The 17,424-nt window shown below is 41.9% G+C and overlaps 1 protein-coding gene across 1 annotated transcript; it reads right to left on the bottom strand.

Moving 5' to 3' along the window:
* Positions 1 to 14,190: 14,190 nt before the first annotated feature.
* Positions 14,191 to 15,735, bottom strand: KRTAP29-1 (keratin associated like protein 29-1). Its single transcript, XM_008541583.2, has one exon. It carries the CDS (start codon positions 15,623 to 15,625, stop codon positions 14,600 to 14,602), a length of 1,026 nt encoding a protein of 341 aa, XP_008539805.1. The 5' UTR covers positions 15,626 to 15,735; the 3' UTR covers positions 14,191 to 14,599.
* Positions 15,736 to 17,424: the final 1,689 nt, after the last annotated feature.

Genomic DNA, 17,424 nt, shown 5'->3' with positions numbered 1-17,424 from the left:
CTGACCAGACACAGAAAATTGATGATGCATTGAACATGCACGTCACAAAATAGGCACATATGCAAGGAAAAGGGGTAAAGGGGCATCCACATCTCTAGGTATTGCATGGGGGACCTCGGTGCAAGTAAAACAGGAGAAAGTTCTTAGGCACTCGGGAAAACCACTCTGAGCTTAATTTTAACAATGAGGAGGACCCGGTGAGCAAAGTTAATGATGATAGATTTGCCTCAGAAAGACTATCTTAAAATTCGTGATAACCAGTCAGGAGCTGCATTACAGAGCAGGAAGATAATTGCCATCATTAGAGGAAAAAGAATGTGATTTCCTGGCAGAGGCTCTGAAATAGAGGGTAGAGCTCATAAGGGTAGGGAAATGTTCAGAAATGCCATACTGACTGTACGGTCACGGACGCTTCTAGTGGAGAAAAAGTTCAGGGGGCCTAGAGTGAATGTAACCTGAAATGTGGAGAAACTTTTAAAATGCTGCCCAAGGTTGGAGCAGACCACCCTGGGTGTATGAATTTTTGATTACTAGACATTCAAGCATTGGAACTGGCCACCGCTTGGCAGGAGGTTTATCAGGATTCCTTCCATGCCTGAGATTCTTTGAGGCCCCTAAGCACTCCCTGCCTGGCCCCATCATTATTTAGTTGATTGCTTACTAACATGTTATCATTCTCTGACATCCATAAGCGTTCAAATGCATAACGCTTTAAAGAAAACATACACACCGTTGTGATCACTGGCATTCCCTTGGAGAGAAAAATGAAAGATTGTCTTCCAAAAGGCTTTCAGTGCAAACTTCACAGCCTTGATAAAGTTATTGGGAACTGGCCTTGAGCTTTCATACTCGGGGAGACCTGACCGTGTTTATATACCAAAGGTGAAGCCACGTCTTGGAGCAGACTCATGGCCAACCCACAAAGCAAGGACACCCATTTGTGAACTTTCAGGAGAATTAAACTGTGACAGGAACTTCTCAACCACCACATGAGCAAGGGATCAGTATGGAAGTTAAAGGAAGCAAACTTTGGATGGCATGTGATGCATCCATTTCACAATAGGTCTCACCAATGGATCTTGAAAACTCACAGTCCCGTGACTAACTCTCCCTCTCCCCTGAGCGGTGCTCGTCTGGGCACTGCCCACATTTATCTCAGCGCTCATCTTAACTATGAGCTTCCACGGTTTCCAACACCCTCGTTTAAGTTTTACATTTTTTATATCTTCACTAAGATCTGAATCAATTCTTCAGACTTTAAAGACATCCTGCCTTTTAAGGTGACTTTACATAATTTGATTTTGGTCCCTTTTAGTGTAGATTTTGAGTCTTGAGTGATATCTCCCGGTGGTCCTCACTTGTCATGCCTCCTCACTCGTACCACTGCATTGTGAGAAACCATGATGGTATTTATGTTTTGGCTCATTTCTACCGTATCTATTGGCTATTTATGATATTTCTAATTGTATTTTGGGATGACTTGGGGTTTATTCACCTTTCTCTTCTGTTCCAAAATATTTTAAAAAAAGAATCCTCAGTGATGTAGCGTTATCATCAGAACGTTGTATTGATCTCACTTCTTGTGTCTTTGTTCACTCTCATAATCTAACGTTACTAACTTGTGATGAGTGACACAGCCATCATGCTCCTTCTCTCCCTCCCATGAGTTACACTAGTGATTATATTATAGTCAATTTACTCTTCTTATGATTTGGATCCAACATGAAAGTGAATCCCTAGATTAGGGCTGTAGCGCAATGTAACACTGTTATGGGAAGAACAGATTAATGTCAGAAAACCAGTCTCAATCTTTGTTTCCTCCATTCAAAGTGGGAACGCTCAGCTCTTTCACCACTGGAAACGTTCTTTTTGGAGTCTCTCCCACAGTACATGATTCAGAAAGTGCACCTTGGGATTTTTCTTGTGTATGTGCTTGAAACAAGAATGAACGTTAGATTCCAAGCCCAAACTCTGGCACAGATTTCATTTAATTTAGGGAGAATGGGAAAACTTTCAGAAATAACAACAAAAGAGGTCACAAAATTAGTCACAAATTAGTCACCAAAGAAATAGGAATCTTACAGGCTTGGCGGTAACACATAGAAAATATAGGATCAATTATCAGAAGTAAAATTATAATGATTCCCACTTAAACTAAAAAAATCTAGACCTTCTTCTAGGAAAATAAAGGGTATTCTGCAAATAGAGAAATTTAGAATATTAAGAATTGTCAGTTTTAGTTGATCAGAGAGTTGATTACAACATTTCAGCCTCTTTGTGTAGCCTTAGCGCTGGTGGTTGGAGAGCTTTTGTAAATGATGACAAGATCTTCTTTCCTACTGAGATTCCAGCTCAGTCCCATAATATTGCTTTAAAAATCATATCCTCAAGGCTGAATGTTCAGGTCCTGGTAACTGTAATTTCTCGATATTTCTACATAATAATGTTTTCCCCCAATTGCTTCGTTATTCCTGTTTCCTTTTACCTACCTTTTATGATAACTTTGAATGGTCTTTCTAGCTATAACAGGGCCTTTCTGGTTAATTTCCTAATAATCCCTACTCATCTTAAAAACTCAGAAGGATATGAGCCCTGAGTCCTTTAAATACTTCCCTTAGGAAAGCATTTTACACACTTACAAAGTACTTCCAATCTCTTCCCAGGTCCTGTGACCAGAAGCCACATTGATAATTTTATTTGGATATAGAAGATCATCTGAGGGTGTCCACGGTTTAGGACAGAATAACTGAGCCGGGTTTTATAAGATTAATCACAGATCTTCATTGAAATTGTCCTTTCATTCCCATTTACTAGTTCCCCACACACCCACACCATTGCATTCAGGCTTCATGGGGGGTGGGGGGCACCTTATGGTTAGAAGGCTGATCTTAGGTTCTTGATTCCTTTTGTTATGAGGCTGAGTTCCTAATAATTCATTCATAAGTAGGGACTAAATTAAGTGGAATAAAAGAGGCTCAATTTATAAATCTGACATAGTTGCAAACATGGGCATGTTTCATAATGGATGGTGTGTTCAAACACAGGTCTTTTGCCTTTGCTCCTCAAATCCCTTCAGCATTTTGGTATCTGTGCCTGCAGTCCACTGCTCTCCCTCTTCCCGGTCCTTTGATGCCTCAGATCTCCAGTCCCTCATCTGAGATGCCCAGGGAGGCTCCGCGGCTCCTTAGCTTCTGCCAGACCAGTGAATCAAACCCAAAATTTTAGGTTGCCCTCCTCGTTTTCCCTCTAGCCACTCTGCTGCCTAGAACTTATGGGAAGATCTGAAAGAGTCTACAAAACGTGTGTCCGTTTACAAATGTTAGTGGAAACTAGGCCCTAGAGGGCCCTAGAGACCCTGTCTAACCTCAAAACTGACGCAACAATCTCTTCCCAGTCCCATTCTGTCCTGATACCACGAAGATCTCTCAAGGAGAGGCCTTTCCCAGGAGTAGAATCCTGCGTTAGCTCTCCCCAGGCCTTCTCCTTTGAGGATCCTTGATTTACAGCACCAGAAAGGACCGTTATCAGTTTCTTCCTTCATGCCCAAGATACACTTCAAAAAAGCCATGAGAGTGCAGATAGTGTAATTCGATAGGGAAAGAATGCATGTTTCATTTATCCCTTATTACCCCTGTGTTCACGGGGGTCGTAACCCGTCCCCGGCCAGAAAGCCTGCAGACCCTCTTTCTAAACAGAAGCATTCCTCATCCAAGATAAGGGCATGATAAAAACCAAGTTCTTCAGCCTCATTCGGATTCTTGCTTAGACCAAAGATTAAGACGGAAAAGGGCAAATTTCTGTGATCTTCTAGCTCTTAAGGATGCTTCTTAGCAGTCAGCCCAGTTCTTCCTAAGCATCCCCTCTAGGTGCCCCATAGTAACAAATATAACAAAGCACAAGCATACTTAACGTCTAGAACAAACAACGAAGTAAGGCCAAAAAAAAAGAGTATTTTTTTCTCACACAAATAAGTGATTATAAGAAGAAATAAGATTTCATTTCAGATCCACTGGGAAAATTATGCTTGTGACATAAAAAGGAGGACTTCTCAATATTGCTTATGTATGCAAAGGTAATATTTGAACAGAATTGCGTAGAAAGAAAATTGGAAAGAGGAATTAATGGTCCCAAATGGGTGCTATGTTAACAGTGTAGGAGAAAATTTAGTTTCTCTAAATGCGTTCTAGTTTTCTGACCTCAGACAAATTACTTCCCAAACACTGAAACACCTGCCAAGGGAGGACACTGAACGCTTGCTGGCAATATTTGAAAATCATGGGGAATCTAAGACATAAAGAGACTGGATGAGTATGAGCATCAGAGATATTTTTCATACCATCTGAGTTGACTGGAACAAGGAAGAGACTCTCTCAGGAAGTAGTGAGCGGCCCGATATTTGCAGTATGTGTACCAGGATTTCAAGTACAAGAGCTGTTTGGCATGCTGACCCTCCAAATAACTTCCAATGTTCATGAAGACTTTTAACAATCTATTTCTCAGCTATTGCACCAGTAGGTAGTATACAGTAGAGAATTTATTATTGTTGTTGTTGTTTGTAATCACATTTATACAGTTTTCTGTTTTTCAGAATATAAAATCTTCATTCTGTTTAGTTCCCAAATCACTGCTTTCTCCTCTTTGTCTTTGCTCTAAACTGGTAAATATTAACTTTCTTCATACAAGTCTGTCCTCAGAGAAGCACACCTGGTGCATCCATGGCAGTTGGCCACCCTTGCATTAAGTGACTTACTCTCCCTTCCCCCTCTTTCCTGGTAGTTCAGGTCAATGGAGTTAACTCCTTTCCTGAGGGTTTGAGATATGTGTAAAACAGGCTACTTATATATCCCTCTGGTGGAATAATAGGTTATCAGGAAATAACAGAACTTACTTTGAAAAAACGTATCCTAGTCTTCATTGCCCTTGTTGAAAAGTTAGGCTTCCTGGCCACTAGTGATAGTTTGGGATTAGCTAATGAGTGTCATTAGAAATTGGATAAGCATCCGATTCTGCATCCCCATCTTCCACCCCTGCTGACTGTCTGAATAATTGGTTAATTTTTTCACCTCTAAAAATGTCTTCCTTTTACACTTCTTCATTGTGTTCATAATTTGTTTTCTACATCTATGGTCATTTGAATTGTCTTCTTTGCAACCATGTCATTTGCCAGTTTATCACCTAATAAACTCTACTTGTCTTGTATCTCCTTTTGTGACCTAGATTATGTGTACACAGTGTCCTCCATAAGCCCTTAGATTTAGAGATCTTTTATATTTTACAAAATTCTTCCACGTCTATTCCCACACCACAAAGGCAAGAGGCCAGACTGTAAGGCGTTGGGCTCAGATTATGGACCCCATCCAGGGCTGCCTTTGACTGTAAGTTAGGAGCCTGGCTACAGTGCAACACCCTGATTTTGTTTGCAACAGCTCTGGACTATTCTTCATAAAATCACTATCATCAAATATTTCTCCAGCTCCAGCTAGGTTCAGGGCATTGCCAAGAAGCTCCTGAGAAAGTGAGTTATCAGAGAAACTTACTTCCTGATGTCATGAGACTGTTATTATAAGATGAACCTATTTACATGGGAAGACTGATGAAATAGACAAAAATAACACCAAATATCATATACCACAAACATATCCACATGTTATGTCTGGGATTTATAGGCTTTTAATACACATTTTTTGGGCCATTGGTATGTCTCAAACGTTGCCTTTCATTCTATTTTCCTAATTCGTAGACGCTGGGATGGCTCCCTACTGATCTTTGGTTTCAAAATTGACCTTTATGAGGTTACTCAGTCATCACACAGATTCTCTTGCCCCTAATTTTCTTTATCAAAGTCCATTATGCCACTCTCACACTTGGGATCACCAAAATAAAACAAACAATGTGTAGTTTTTGCTCTTTGGGAATAGAATTTCTCAGGACAAGTCTGACGAATACCCTAGTTAAATAGATATCAAGACGATCAGAAAAATGACAGGCAAAATTTCATTCTAAAAGACACTAGGAGAAAGAATGGCTCAAGTTGTCTTAATTCCTTTTTAAAATATTTCTTGTGTGTGATTGTCGTCTTAATGCCTTTTAAATACTTTCCAGTATATAAAAATACCAGAGAGAGTTATAAGGAGCTGTCTATTAGGATGGGATTGAAAAAGGCCAAGCAGGGAATATGTTAGTTTGAAGCATATGAAATTTTCATTTTTATAAATCAAAAATACTTGAATATCTGAGAAGTGACAGAAGTGACTCATACAGGAGAACAGATGCCAACACATTCAAATCCCAACAAATTTCCTGGTGAGGGCTCAGATATCTAACTTAAAGAATGATTATATTAGAAAGTACTTATTAATCAGGAAGAAGGTTTCGTGGACTGGACATTCAACAGGGATGGTACAAATCCATGAGAAAAGTAAAAGAAGCTCCAGACGCTCTGAGGCTGGCAAAAAAAACAAAAACAAAAACAAAGACAAAAACCCACAAAGGAAAAAGACAAAAAAACACAATGAGAGGTATGTTTTTTATAAAATGATTGTAGGCAACGTAGGAGGCCATCAGATGGGACAGAGGTCTATTACTTTGTGTTGATAATCTTGCATTTGTGCTTGAGATACGGAAATCAATGTTCCTTTTTCTTTCTCTTCCACTTTTCAGATGGGGAAAACAACCAACCATCTGTAAAGGGAAAGAGAAACCCAAGACGAGGGCACAACATACAGAAACCAGCAGTTTGCCCCACGGGAGAGGGATTCATGTGGTTCTGGGGGACCAGGGCTTTCCATTTTTGTTGATACATTGTTTTCCCCCTGAAGCACAAATTATTTTTATAATAAAAGAAAAGTGAAGATTGTAATGTTTCCTTCTGAACCAAATGAGAAAACCTGCAACAGTGAGAGGGAGAGAGATTTTAATTTCTTTTGATCTGAATAAGGAGATCAAGCTTATTTCAAAATAACACCAAGAAATTTAATATGACATAAGCTCCTCAGTGTGATGCTGCTAAATTTTCTTTCTTTTTTTTTTTTTTTTTTTGTTTGCATGATGCACTTGCATCCACCCCTCACCCAAGTCAAGATCCATGAGCTGTCAACATGTCAGTATCTGGCAAGGAAAATCCAGGCTTGAAAGGGGATCTGCTCTCTTTAGTTCACGCTGAAACCTAGGAATGAGATAAGATCTGAAATCTCCCTGTGGAATGTAGCAGAAAGAATGTGAAGGCTATGCTAGAAAGACTCTTACTTGGTGTCCGTCTTTTTAGACAACAGGGGATAATCAAATTGGAAAAATGACTAAACATTTATAAGGACAAATAGATTTTACAAACACCTAGATTTTCTAAATAAGTTCACATATGCATGCTGTGCACATTATGTCTCAGAGTACTTAGAAACTAAAAGTAAACCACACACTGATATTTGAGGAATCTTAGACAGAAGAGATAGTGAATGTGTTGAGACAAGCAAACACCATTCTATTTTCAAGTTTCTGCAAACCATACACCTATAAGTTTGATCTCATCTCAGAAAGATTCTAGAATGAACTGTTCAAAAGATCCTTTGTGAACCCCTAGAAAGAGGTGGAATAGTAGACCACTCAGACCAAGTCATGTCAAATAATTTAATTTTTTATTTTTGCTAGATTAGTTGATCAATGAAATTCAGTAGAAAATGAATCTGGATTTCAACAGGGCTATTGATAAAGGATCTCGTCTTGTTTAAGAGAGTGCAGAAATATGGGCTGAATTCAATGGCAACTGCCAAGTCATGTTTCATTTCCAGTGACAGCATCCACTTCATACAATAATAATAAGCACTTGACCCCAAACTCCAGCTGAGACCCTAGATAAGAGATGTCCTAGAGGGACATTTGGCAGACAGCTCGGGGCAGATCCACTGGATAGTCTTTTCTGCAGATACTCGAAGCATCTGGAGGTTACTAGGGAGGAAGCACTATGGTTAACATAAACTCAAATTAAAGAGCCATATATCTGAAGTTGATATTAAACCTGAACCTGAAGAACTCTGTCTTCCGTGCAAAGACAATAAGGACATCAATATGACGAGGGGAGGAGTATGAACTCAGCAACAGGCATGCAAAGGCGGGAGCAGGGGATATCAACAAGAGGGAACAGAAAACCATTTGAGGTGTGACAGAAGTAGCCCCTACAGGGGGACAGATGTCACCTCACTAAATAGAGACTAAGTCATTCAAATCCCAGTGAATTTCCTGATGGGGGCTGAGATATCTAACTTAAAGAATAGTACTTAATTATATCATCATGCAGACGTGACCTAGGGAAAATATGGGCTATGCTCAAAAGAGGAGAGGACTCTCCACATCCTGGGCCAGTTAGAAAACAGCTAGATCTTGAGTTAGGCTCTGATCATGTCCCTTTTAAAGGAATATTGAATAATTGGAAAGCGCTTTGAGGAGGGCAACTATCCTGAGAATGGAACTGAAATTCAAATCATGTGATGAAGAATGGAGATATCTGGTGATAATTATCCTAGAGAAAAGAAGACCTTTGGGAGAAAGGGATGCCCCAGTGGTCTCTGAATAAGGAAACATCTGTCTGCAGATGTATCTTCTGTGTGGCCTTATGGAGTCAAGAAACAAGACCAATCATGAGAGTTGTAAATGTTAATTTAGGCAAAAATAAGTCAAAACTCACTCTTGGAGCTGCCCAGAGAAGCAGTGTTTCCTCGGGAGGTGGAGTGTCCCATTCTCTGGAGATGGTCAAGCATAAACTCAAATAAAAGTAATAGGAATGTCACAGAATGATCGTGTAAATAAGTTGGCAATTTGGCTAACTGATTTGCAAGGTCCCTTAAACCATTATGATTTTATGATATCAATGATCATCCAGGCTTCGTTGTCCTGAATTTTGCCCAAGACGCTCATCAGAGTAGGAAATCTACTTCTCAAGGTGGTTTTGCCACTAACAAAATCACTCTCCTATTTCATCCTTCAAAAACATTAGTTGCTTTGAAGTTCACACCATCAACTTGTACTGCAATTACCTTTCCTTTGGGCTGTTTTCTATCAGTTTCCAGGCATTTCCACTCATTCACTTGTGGATCACTGTCTTTCTCACCTCCTCTAGACCTGTCTTTATGTTTAGTGAATTCAACTTCCCTAAGGATAATTCGTGTAACATCTTGACCTCTCAGTTGCTTGACTTCTTCGTCGGCCATGAGCTTTTCTCTCATCCCATTCCAGACACTCACTACGAGGATAATTTTCTGACCCTCATAAGCACAAAGATGGAATCAATTTGATGATCCAAATGAGAGATCAATCAGTCTATTTCTTTTAATAATATTTAACACATTTAGTCAACAGCTTCCTACAAACCATCCTTCAGAGTCTTAGAGAACATCATATATAGTAATAGCGAAAGGATCTTTCTTTCTCAATTATACTCATTTTTGCAAAACCAAAGTACTACAAGCCCCAGGGAAGAATACATCCTCAGATTTTGGGAAACTTGGCTGCACATAAAAGCCCACTCTCCACACCTGACACCATGACGCATTTGGGCTGCAATCATTGCTGCCAGCCCACCTGCTGCAAGAGACCACCTGTTCCGGGGCCACCTGCTGCCAGCCCACTTGATGTGGGCCCAGCTGCTGTGGCCAAACATGCAGTGGGTCCGCTCTCTACCAGCCTCGCTGCAGACCTAGATGTGTCCTCCCTCTTGGGATGATCCCTCTCCAAAACCAGTCATCATGCTGTGACGAGCCCAAGTCACACAGAAATGCCACATCTAGGCACTCTGGTTGACCGCCCCAGCTAAGCCCAGCCTTCAAGTCATTCCGGCGCAGGTACCTTACATGTGAGTGAAGAAGCCTCTAGATGATTCTAGCTCCTAGTCATTTGAATATTTCCAACTGATGTCCGAGACATCATAGATTACAGACAAGCTATCACTGCTGGGTAATGTCTGAATTCCTGATCCAGAGATTCCATGAGCATACTGGAAACTGGAGAAAGGAGAATCCTTGTTAGGCAGTGACAGAAGGTTCAACGACACTGTCACCTGCAGTTTTGTGGAAAGTAGAAAAGCGCCTGCTGAACTGAGTGACCTAACTAAGGAAATCTCCAAGTAAAATATTGAAAGTATTCCTTGGTTTCCTCTTGCTGCTTATAATGAAATGTGAGAGGAGAGAGATAAATTGACCTGAAGACTCATAAACAGAAAGGATTCTGAACTTGATTGTTTTGAAAATTCTCAGCCTCTTTAGATGGCAAATGATGGTAAAGTTAAGAAATGACTTCCAGGAATATAGGAAATCCAAGGCACTGACAGAGAGCACGGGACAAAGGTGAAGCCCAGGTGTGACTATACAATCTTTTAAGATCTGAGAAAGTCAAAGGTTAGGAAATAAGAATTTTCATTCCAGAAATGAAAAAAATTAGAAACAATTGGATACAAAAGCCCCTCTAAAGATGTTAAAGGAGCGCTTCACAGATCTCTCACATAAAACAATGGAGCTCCCAGAACCTCAAGGGCGTTGTCCTCACCTATCGCAGCAGGGACTTGAGGTCGAGAAGGGTTTATCTCAAAGTGATTTGTGGGAGTGACGTTTGTCTAATGAAGTAAACCCCAAGGTGATTTGCAAGAGAACCACAACTCTCTTATAAGAATTATTTATGCAAAAACATATCCACCATGAACAGAGGGGTGCAGAGACAGTGCAGAATGAGAAGTCTTTGGACCCCCAGAAGTGTACAGGCAGAAAATAGGCTAAGATTGCTGCTCAGCCACAAACTCATCCTATTTTTCATGAAAAAGGATGGATGATTCAGAGGTCAGAACCAAGAGTCTAAAGGGCTGAGCCAACAGCCATGGAGAAGTATTCCCAGACACTGAAACCTCATCAAGGAACTTCCAACATTTGCCCAACAAGATTTCAGAATTGAACCAAAGACTTCTTTCTTCCTCTCATTTTCCCCTTCTAGAAAAGGAATGTCTACAGAAGTTATCCAATGCTTGTCCCATCATTGTATGTTGGGTGTACGAGAGCCAGATAACTTGCGTCTAGCTTCACAGGTCCACAGATCTAGAAGAATCACACCTGAGGAGATTCATCCACACTTGGACCTGATTTCACTGGTGAGATTCTGGACTTTGAGCCTATGCTGTTGTGAGACGAGATTTGGGGGGACTTTAGTGGGGAGGGAGTGCATTTAGCATGTGAATTACTGTGGGGGCCAATAGGCAGATGAGTAGGCAGCCTCTAAGATGCCTTCCCATTATCCTACCTCCTGGTGTTCACGCCTTTGTGTAGTCTCCCCTTGTGTGTGGGCTGGATTTACTGACTTGCTTCTAACGAATAGAGTACAATGAATGGGGTGGGATGTCACTTCCAAGATTAGAATGTAAAGGGACTGTGACTTCCATATCTGCTGCTCATTCTCTCTCTGGCCACTTGCTCTGGGAGAATCCAGCTGCTACGCCATGAGGACAATTAGTCAGTGTATGGAGAAGTCCATGCGGCGAGGAGATGATCTCTCTAGCCAACAGCTGGTGAGAACCTGTGGCGTGTCAACAGCACAGGAGTGAGCTCAGAAGTAAATCCTTACCTGGCCAAGCCAGGAAATGATCGCAGCCCCAGCCAACACTCAGCACCTGCCTCCTAAGAGACCCTGAGCTAGAGGGACCCAACTCAGCCACACCTGGATTTCCAACCTGCAGAAACAGTGAGATAATAATTGATGGTTGTTTTCAGCCACTAAGTTTTGGCGACATTTGTTAAGCAACAATAGATTACTAATATAATGAAACAGATCCATATATCAAAGTGCAATTAAAAATCTTTTACTCCTAATAGTTAATAAATTATCATATTATTAATTATAAATTGTAATTAATAGTGAATAAATAATTATATTATCAATATAAATCTTTATTCTTAATAAAAATTCTATTCTTAAAAGTGATAATGGAGGAAAAAAGTATATTACGTAATTTTACAATCTGTATGTAAATTCTTAAATTTCTAAACCCTAATACTATATGTTGTTCAAACACTTCAGAAATATTATACATTGTTTATATTTTTATATAAACAAACAATGACTAGAAGGGTGTACAAGGTTGTATCTGAGAAAAGAAGAAGGTAAATGAGACTGGAGAAGAGTACCCAGAGATTTCAACTTTATCAATAATGTTTTATTTCAATTATATTTTCTAAATCTCCAAAGCAGATGTAAGAAAATATCAATTCTGGTGGTCAGGGCTTGTAATATTTTTCTCAAAACTTCCCTGAATTGTTAAATTTGCTCCCCTACCCTGGACATAAGTGTAAATAAAGATTTAGTGATAAGCATGTTCAGGCTCGGCAGAACATGGTTCATAAGACAAGGTTCAGATGTTTTCCGGACAAGTTCTAGCAAACCTAAGAGGAGCTCGTAAATGCTCTCATTTAAGCTGCTGCCAAGCACAGGAAGAGGTACAAGCTTCCTGGCACAGCTTTTACCCCCGACGTAGCTAAAACGTGCAGTTTCATGTTGGCAGATGGCCAGTGAAAAAACATTTGCCAGTACAACAGAGAAAACCATAATTGGGACCATAAAGAGAATGAGATAGACTTAGATGGGTCAAAAAACTATTGCAAAATGAAATTTGGAATTCTTGTTATTTTGAGAATTCTAATATTAACAAGCAAATTACTTAAGGAGATGTAACTCCTTGAACTTATAAAGTAAGGAACATTTTTGAAAATTCTGTTCAGGAGTGAGATAAGATGCATCCCACTTCCCAAAGCCTCATCTTCCCTCCAGCATGACGGAACTCTCCATGAAAAATGTGAGAGAGAGAATTTAAACATGGCATCCATCAAAATGTCACTTCTGGAAGACTTTCTGTTTGTAGTAATTCTTTTGCAATGTCAACGTCCCTCTCTCTTTTTCTTCCTCGTTTTAATTTTCTTTTTAGACTTCTATTGCAAATAATTGAGCCAATCATATTTCTTATGTGGCACATTATTATTTTTGGTCCATGCAAAGTCCTTCTCATTTATTTCTTTCTTTGCGTATTTATATATCAATTAATTTAGTTCCTGCTCTCCTTGTGCCCCATTCTCTTCCTATACACAGCTATTTTATTCTGTTTAATGTGTATTCTCCAGCAGGCACCTTTGGACCTCATCTTCACCATCAACTCTCCTGGGTCTCCAGCCTACTGGCCCACACCACTGATCTGGACTTCCCAGCCTCCGTAATCACGTGAGCCAATTCATTGTAATAAATCTCTCTCTCTCTTTTTCCTTCTCTTCCTCTCTCCCTCTATACACATGAGCGCGTGCACGCGCGCGCACACACACACACACACACCCATTGGTTCTTTTTCTCTAGAGAGACAAGCTAATACAATACTCCATGGAAGGAATTACTGTTTATAGCCTACCCACTCTCCTAGTGGTGGACAACAGATTGCCTTTAAGATCTATGTCACCACAAAAATACCACAGTGACCATCCTCATGTGTATCTCCCAAGGACTTGTGTGAGAAGTGTTTGGATTTCGGATCTAAATCATTTCAAGACCCAGAGCCCCCGATTGAAGGGGGCAGAGCCCCTTGAGGGAGGACTCTGCGCCATTGCTCCAAGTGTGCATTGGAAATCTTCCTCTAAGCTTTCCCCAAAAGTTGGATGGTTTTCTTTCAGGGATTCAATAATTACACACTATTAATACAATTCCCTTAGACTAATTGCTTTAAAAATTATCTCTCAAAATGTCAAAAACATAGCAAACAAACAACTTCCAAGGATTTCTAAAGAGTTTTTAATTTTATTTAAATTGGCCATTAGGCGAATTGATCATTAAAACCAGCTTTAAGTGAATTAACCCTTAGCTATTCTCCAAAGCTGGAACCTCATATTTATTTCAATCTGTGGCTTCCCTGGACCGTTTCTGTCTTTGTTTTCCCGTCTATTCCCTGTGGGGAAACTGAGGCCACTCAACTCAAAGGAGCTCTTGGTGGTGTAAAGATTGGAAGCCAAGGAATTGTTTGTCCTTATTCCCTTCCAGCTTGAGCATCCATAATTCCAGACCCGAGTTAGCCTTGCAGACCAGTGCAGACCACTGACTTAGAAGACCCAATGTCATTGTGTTCAAATGTAACCTGAAGGAAATCTATGTAGGAGTGTATTGAAAGGAACGAAAGCACTCAGAGTCTTATTCATCATGCCTAACCAGTCACATTTTTATTAGCAGTTGGTAGCAAAGGAGTCTTTTTAAAGACTGGGCAGCATCAAAAGAAACGAAAACTGGAGAAGGCTTTGCTGAAGCGAAGAGAATTGAAATGTCAGGAAATGCAAGCCACGGTGTGGACCATGCTTGCTGAAAGGCTCTCCTTGGTTAAGGAGGGTCTCTTAGCAGCTGGACAAGTTCCCTCGTCAGCACCTGGAGAGAACGTGGGGCTGGAGTCAGAGTAAAGTTAGCAAGCAGGCAGCATCTAGGCTCGGCCAGAGGCAGGCACCACGGGGTGGCCGTGAGCTTGTAGACAGCAGCAGCACTCAGAGGAGGTGTGCAGAGTGCTCCCTCCAAGAAGTGCTGCCTTACCGAAGCTGGACTCGTGGCTGGGCTGTCAGGAAGTTGGCAAGCAGGGGCTGGCTTTGCAGAGACTTGAGGGAGCTGGTCGGAAGCAATTGGAGCCACCACTGGAGGACTTGCCAAAACCCGTCACACAGCAAGCTGGTTGGCAGGAAGGGGATCTGCAGCCACTTGGGTTGCAGGAGGGGGACCCACCACAAGTTGGTTGGCCAGAAAGCACGGTGCTGCAGGAAGCTCGTTTGCAAGGGTTCTTTACAGAACAAGGGGCCTGGCAGGTAGCCAGTGGCTGGCAGAAGAAGGATATGGAGGGAGCTGGTACGCAGTACAGTGGCTGCCACGAGGAAGACACACAGCAAGTAGGATTGCAAGAACAGAACCCACAAGTCGACTGCTGGCAGGGAAATGATTGGCAAGACTTGAAAATGTAGCAGATGGGTTGGTAACAAGTTGATTTGCAGGGCTGATCTTCACCACTAATGGGTTGACACGAACCTGCTTGGCAGCAAGTTGGCTGGCATGAACTAGCTGCACAGACGGTTGGTGGGCAAGATGTTTCAGGACAGGATGTCACCTCAGCAGAGCAGGATGGCTGGTAGGACTTACCGTCACAGCAGACTGATTGGCCACCAGCTGCCTGGCACAGTCCAGACATGTAGCCAGGTTCCTGGTGGGATCTTTGTTGGCAGGAGCTGGCCTCACGGCACTTTGGCTGACAACTGGTGGACTCCGAGCAGGAGGGCCGGCTTGAGGGAAGCAGACAAGGAGACTGACCGGTGCCGGATTCACAGGAGGCCGGGCAGGAGCAAATGGGTTGGCAAACAAAACCCACACAAGAAGCTGCTGGAAGGCAGGCAGGTTGGCAAGAAGCAGGTTCACAGCCACTTGGGGCACTGCTGGATGGCTGACAGCTTTTTTGGCACGTGACCAGTTGCCACGTTCTGCTCCTGCAGGAACTAGGCAAACAGATACCATTTTGGAAGCTGCCATCATTTGAGCATAGGGAGATGGTGGACACAGCTGGAATGGCCGTGACATTTCCAGAACAACAGCTGCCCGCCATGCTGCTGGTGCTAACCTTGCTGGGACGTTGCAAACTCAGGATACCTGAGTGAGAAGGACACCTAATGCTTAGGGGCTTTTATAATCCTTCGCTAGGGGTGTTGGCTCCGCGTAGGGCATCTTTCCTTGTTGTTGTTTCCATTCATTTGCATACAAACATCTGATTAGCAGGCTTCAGGAGCCTGGGAGATGCTGTCCCCACTTTAAAAACTCGTCTGTTGGGTTGGGAGTTTTCTGTGCTGAGTTTGGATTCCTTGGTGCTTCTGCTCTGGGAGGAGCTGTCTCTTTTACAGGTTGTTCTCCAGCCTCCTTGAAGCAGGCCTGCCCCCACACTAACCTCTCATCAGGAGGCTGCAGCCCAGCCAAAGCAACCCGCTCTTCCGCCAGGAATGCAGTTGTGTACCATTCAGACAATCAGGAAATGAAGCTCTGACGCAACTGAGGGAGGAGGATGTCAGAGATGGCAAACAGAAAATCAAGCATTGCATCCCAAGCACACTTCAGTGTGTCCATCTCTTTCTAGAACCTTCTTACTTGGCTTTCCTGAAACTCAACTTTACTAGTACCACTAACAATAACAACAGCAAACGCTTCCCTTTATAGCATACTTGTTATGTATCAAGTCCTTGACTACATTTTTCATTGAATCTTTGAAATGACCCTAGCTGGTAGGTGTAATTGTCAACACTATGTTAGAGGTAGCAAAACTAGCTCAGAGAGTTTAAATTATGCAAGTAATAAGGGGTAGAAAGAAGATTCAAACCTAGGTTGGGCAGACCCCAAAATCTCTCATCTTAGCTACCTAAGACGTCCTTAGCTACCTTAGACGTCCTGACTTTGGAGGGGGAAAGAGACTCTAATATAGCAATTGAAGGCTGACCTTTGTCCAACAGCCAGCGTGCTGGCTTGGTGACCCAAGTCCCATGCTGGGGATCATCTGCCCACTCCAGTGACCGCGACCAGCAGCTAGATCAAGCTGATATGAGTACTTCCCCCTACTTATCAATACACCCAAAAGCTTTTAATTTGGAAATTAAAAACTGAAAAATGTTTCATCGAGAAATATTAAGCTCATACTAATGGATTCAACTGCATATGAACTCTGAAAATATAAAAATGCAACAACCAGAAGTGGTATAAGGACATTGCTGCAAAGTGGTTTTTGTGTTAAATCAGCCTCTTCCAAGAGATATTTGTGAGGGGCTTTCTGATTCTTCCCGCCTCCTCGGGGCTTGTCCTTGCTCTGTGTCACCAACTGACTTCAGCATCCCACACCAGTCCACGTCCTGGCCTGAGTCATACCGGAGGGGCCTGATGGAATGGAAAGATCGTGGCTATGGGAGCCAGACACGGCTGGTCCTGATTTCTGCCTCTGCTACTGACTCACTCTGTGGGATGTGTTAGCTCCTTACCCAGGTGTTCAAAGTACACAGGGTTCATCAATTGCATTGCTGTTGCTCAGGTTACTTTTGTTCTTATTGGCTGCCTCACAATTATTGAAAATTCTGGGAATTCTGAAAGACATTTTTCAAAATACCAGCTACAAAATGTCTTCTCGCTTCCTCCTCTTGGCACTTTCTTCACCCTCATCTTAAAAGGAAGAGAAGTTTTTCTGATCAGAATGATGCCTGGAAAACTCCCACCCTGTCATTAAAATGCCTTTCCTCTACCATTGCTTTTTTTTTTTTTTTTTAAAGATTTTATTTTTTCCTTTTTCTCCCCAAAGCCCCCCGGTACATAGTTGTGTATTCTTCGTTGTGGGTTCTTCTAGTTGTGGCATGTGGGACGCCGCCTCAGCGT

Source organism: Equus przewalskii, chromosome 10 (genome assembly GCF_037783145.1).
Source record: "Equus przewalskii isolate Varuska chromosome 10, EquPr2, whole genome shotgun sequence".
NCBI classification, from domain to species: Eukaryota; Metazoa; Chordata; class Mammalia; order Perissodactyla; family Equidae; genus Equus; species Equus przewalskii.
The sequence above is the reverse complement of the archived record's forward strand: the minus strand, read 5'-3'. Positions and strand labels throughout refer to the sequence as shown.

Bases quoted from the DNA above. Each gene is read 5' to 3' on its own strand.
- KRTAP29-1 (XM_008541583.2), bottom strand. From the start codon at position 15,625: ATGGCGGGCAGCTGTTGTTCTGGAAATGTCACGGCCATTCCAGCTGTG.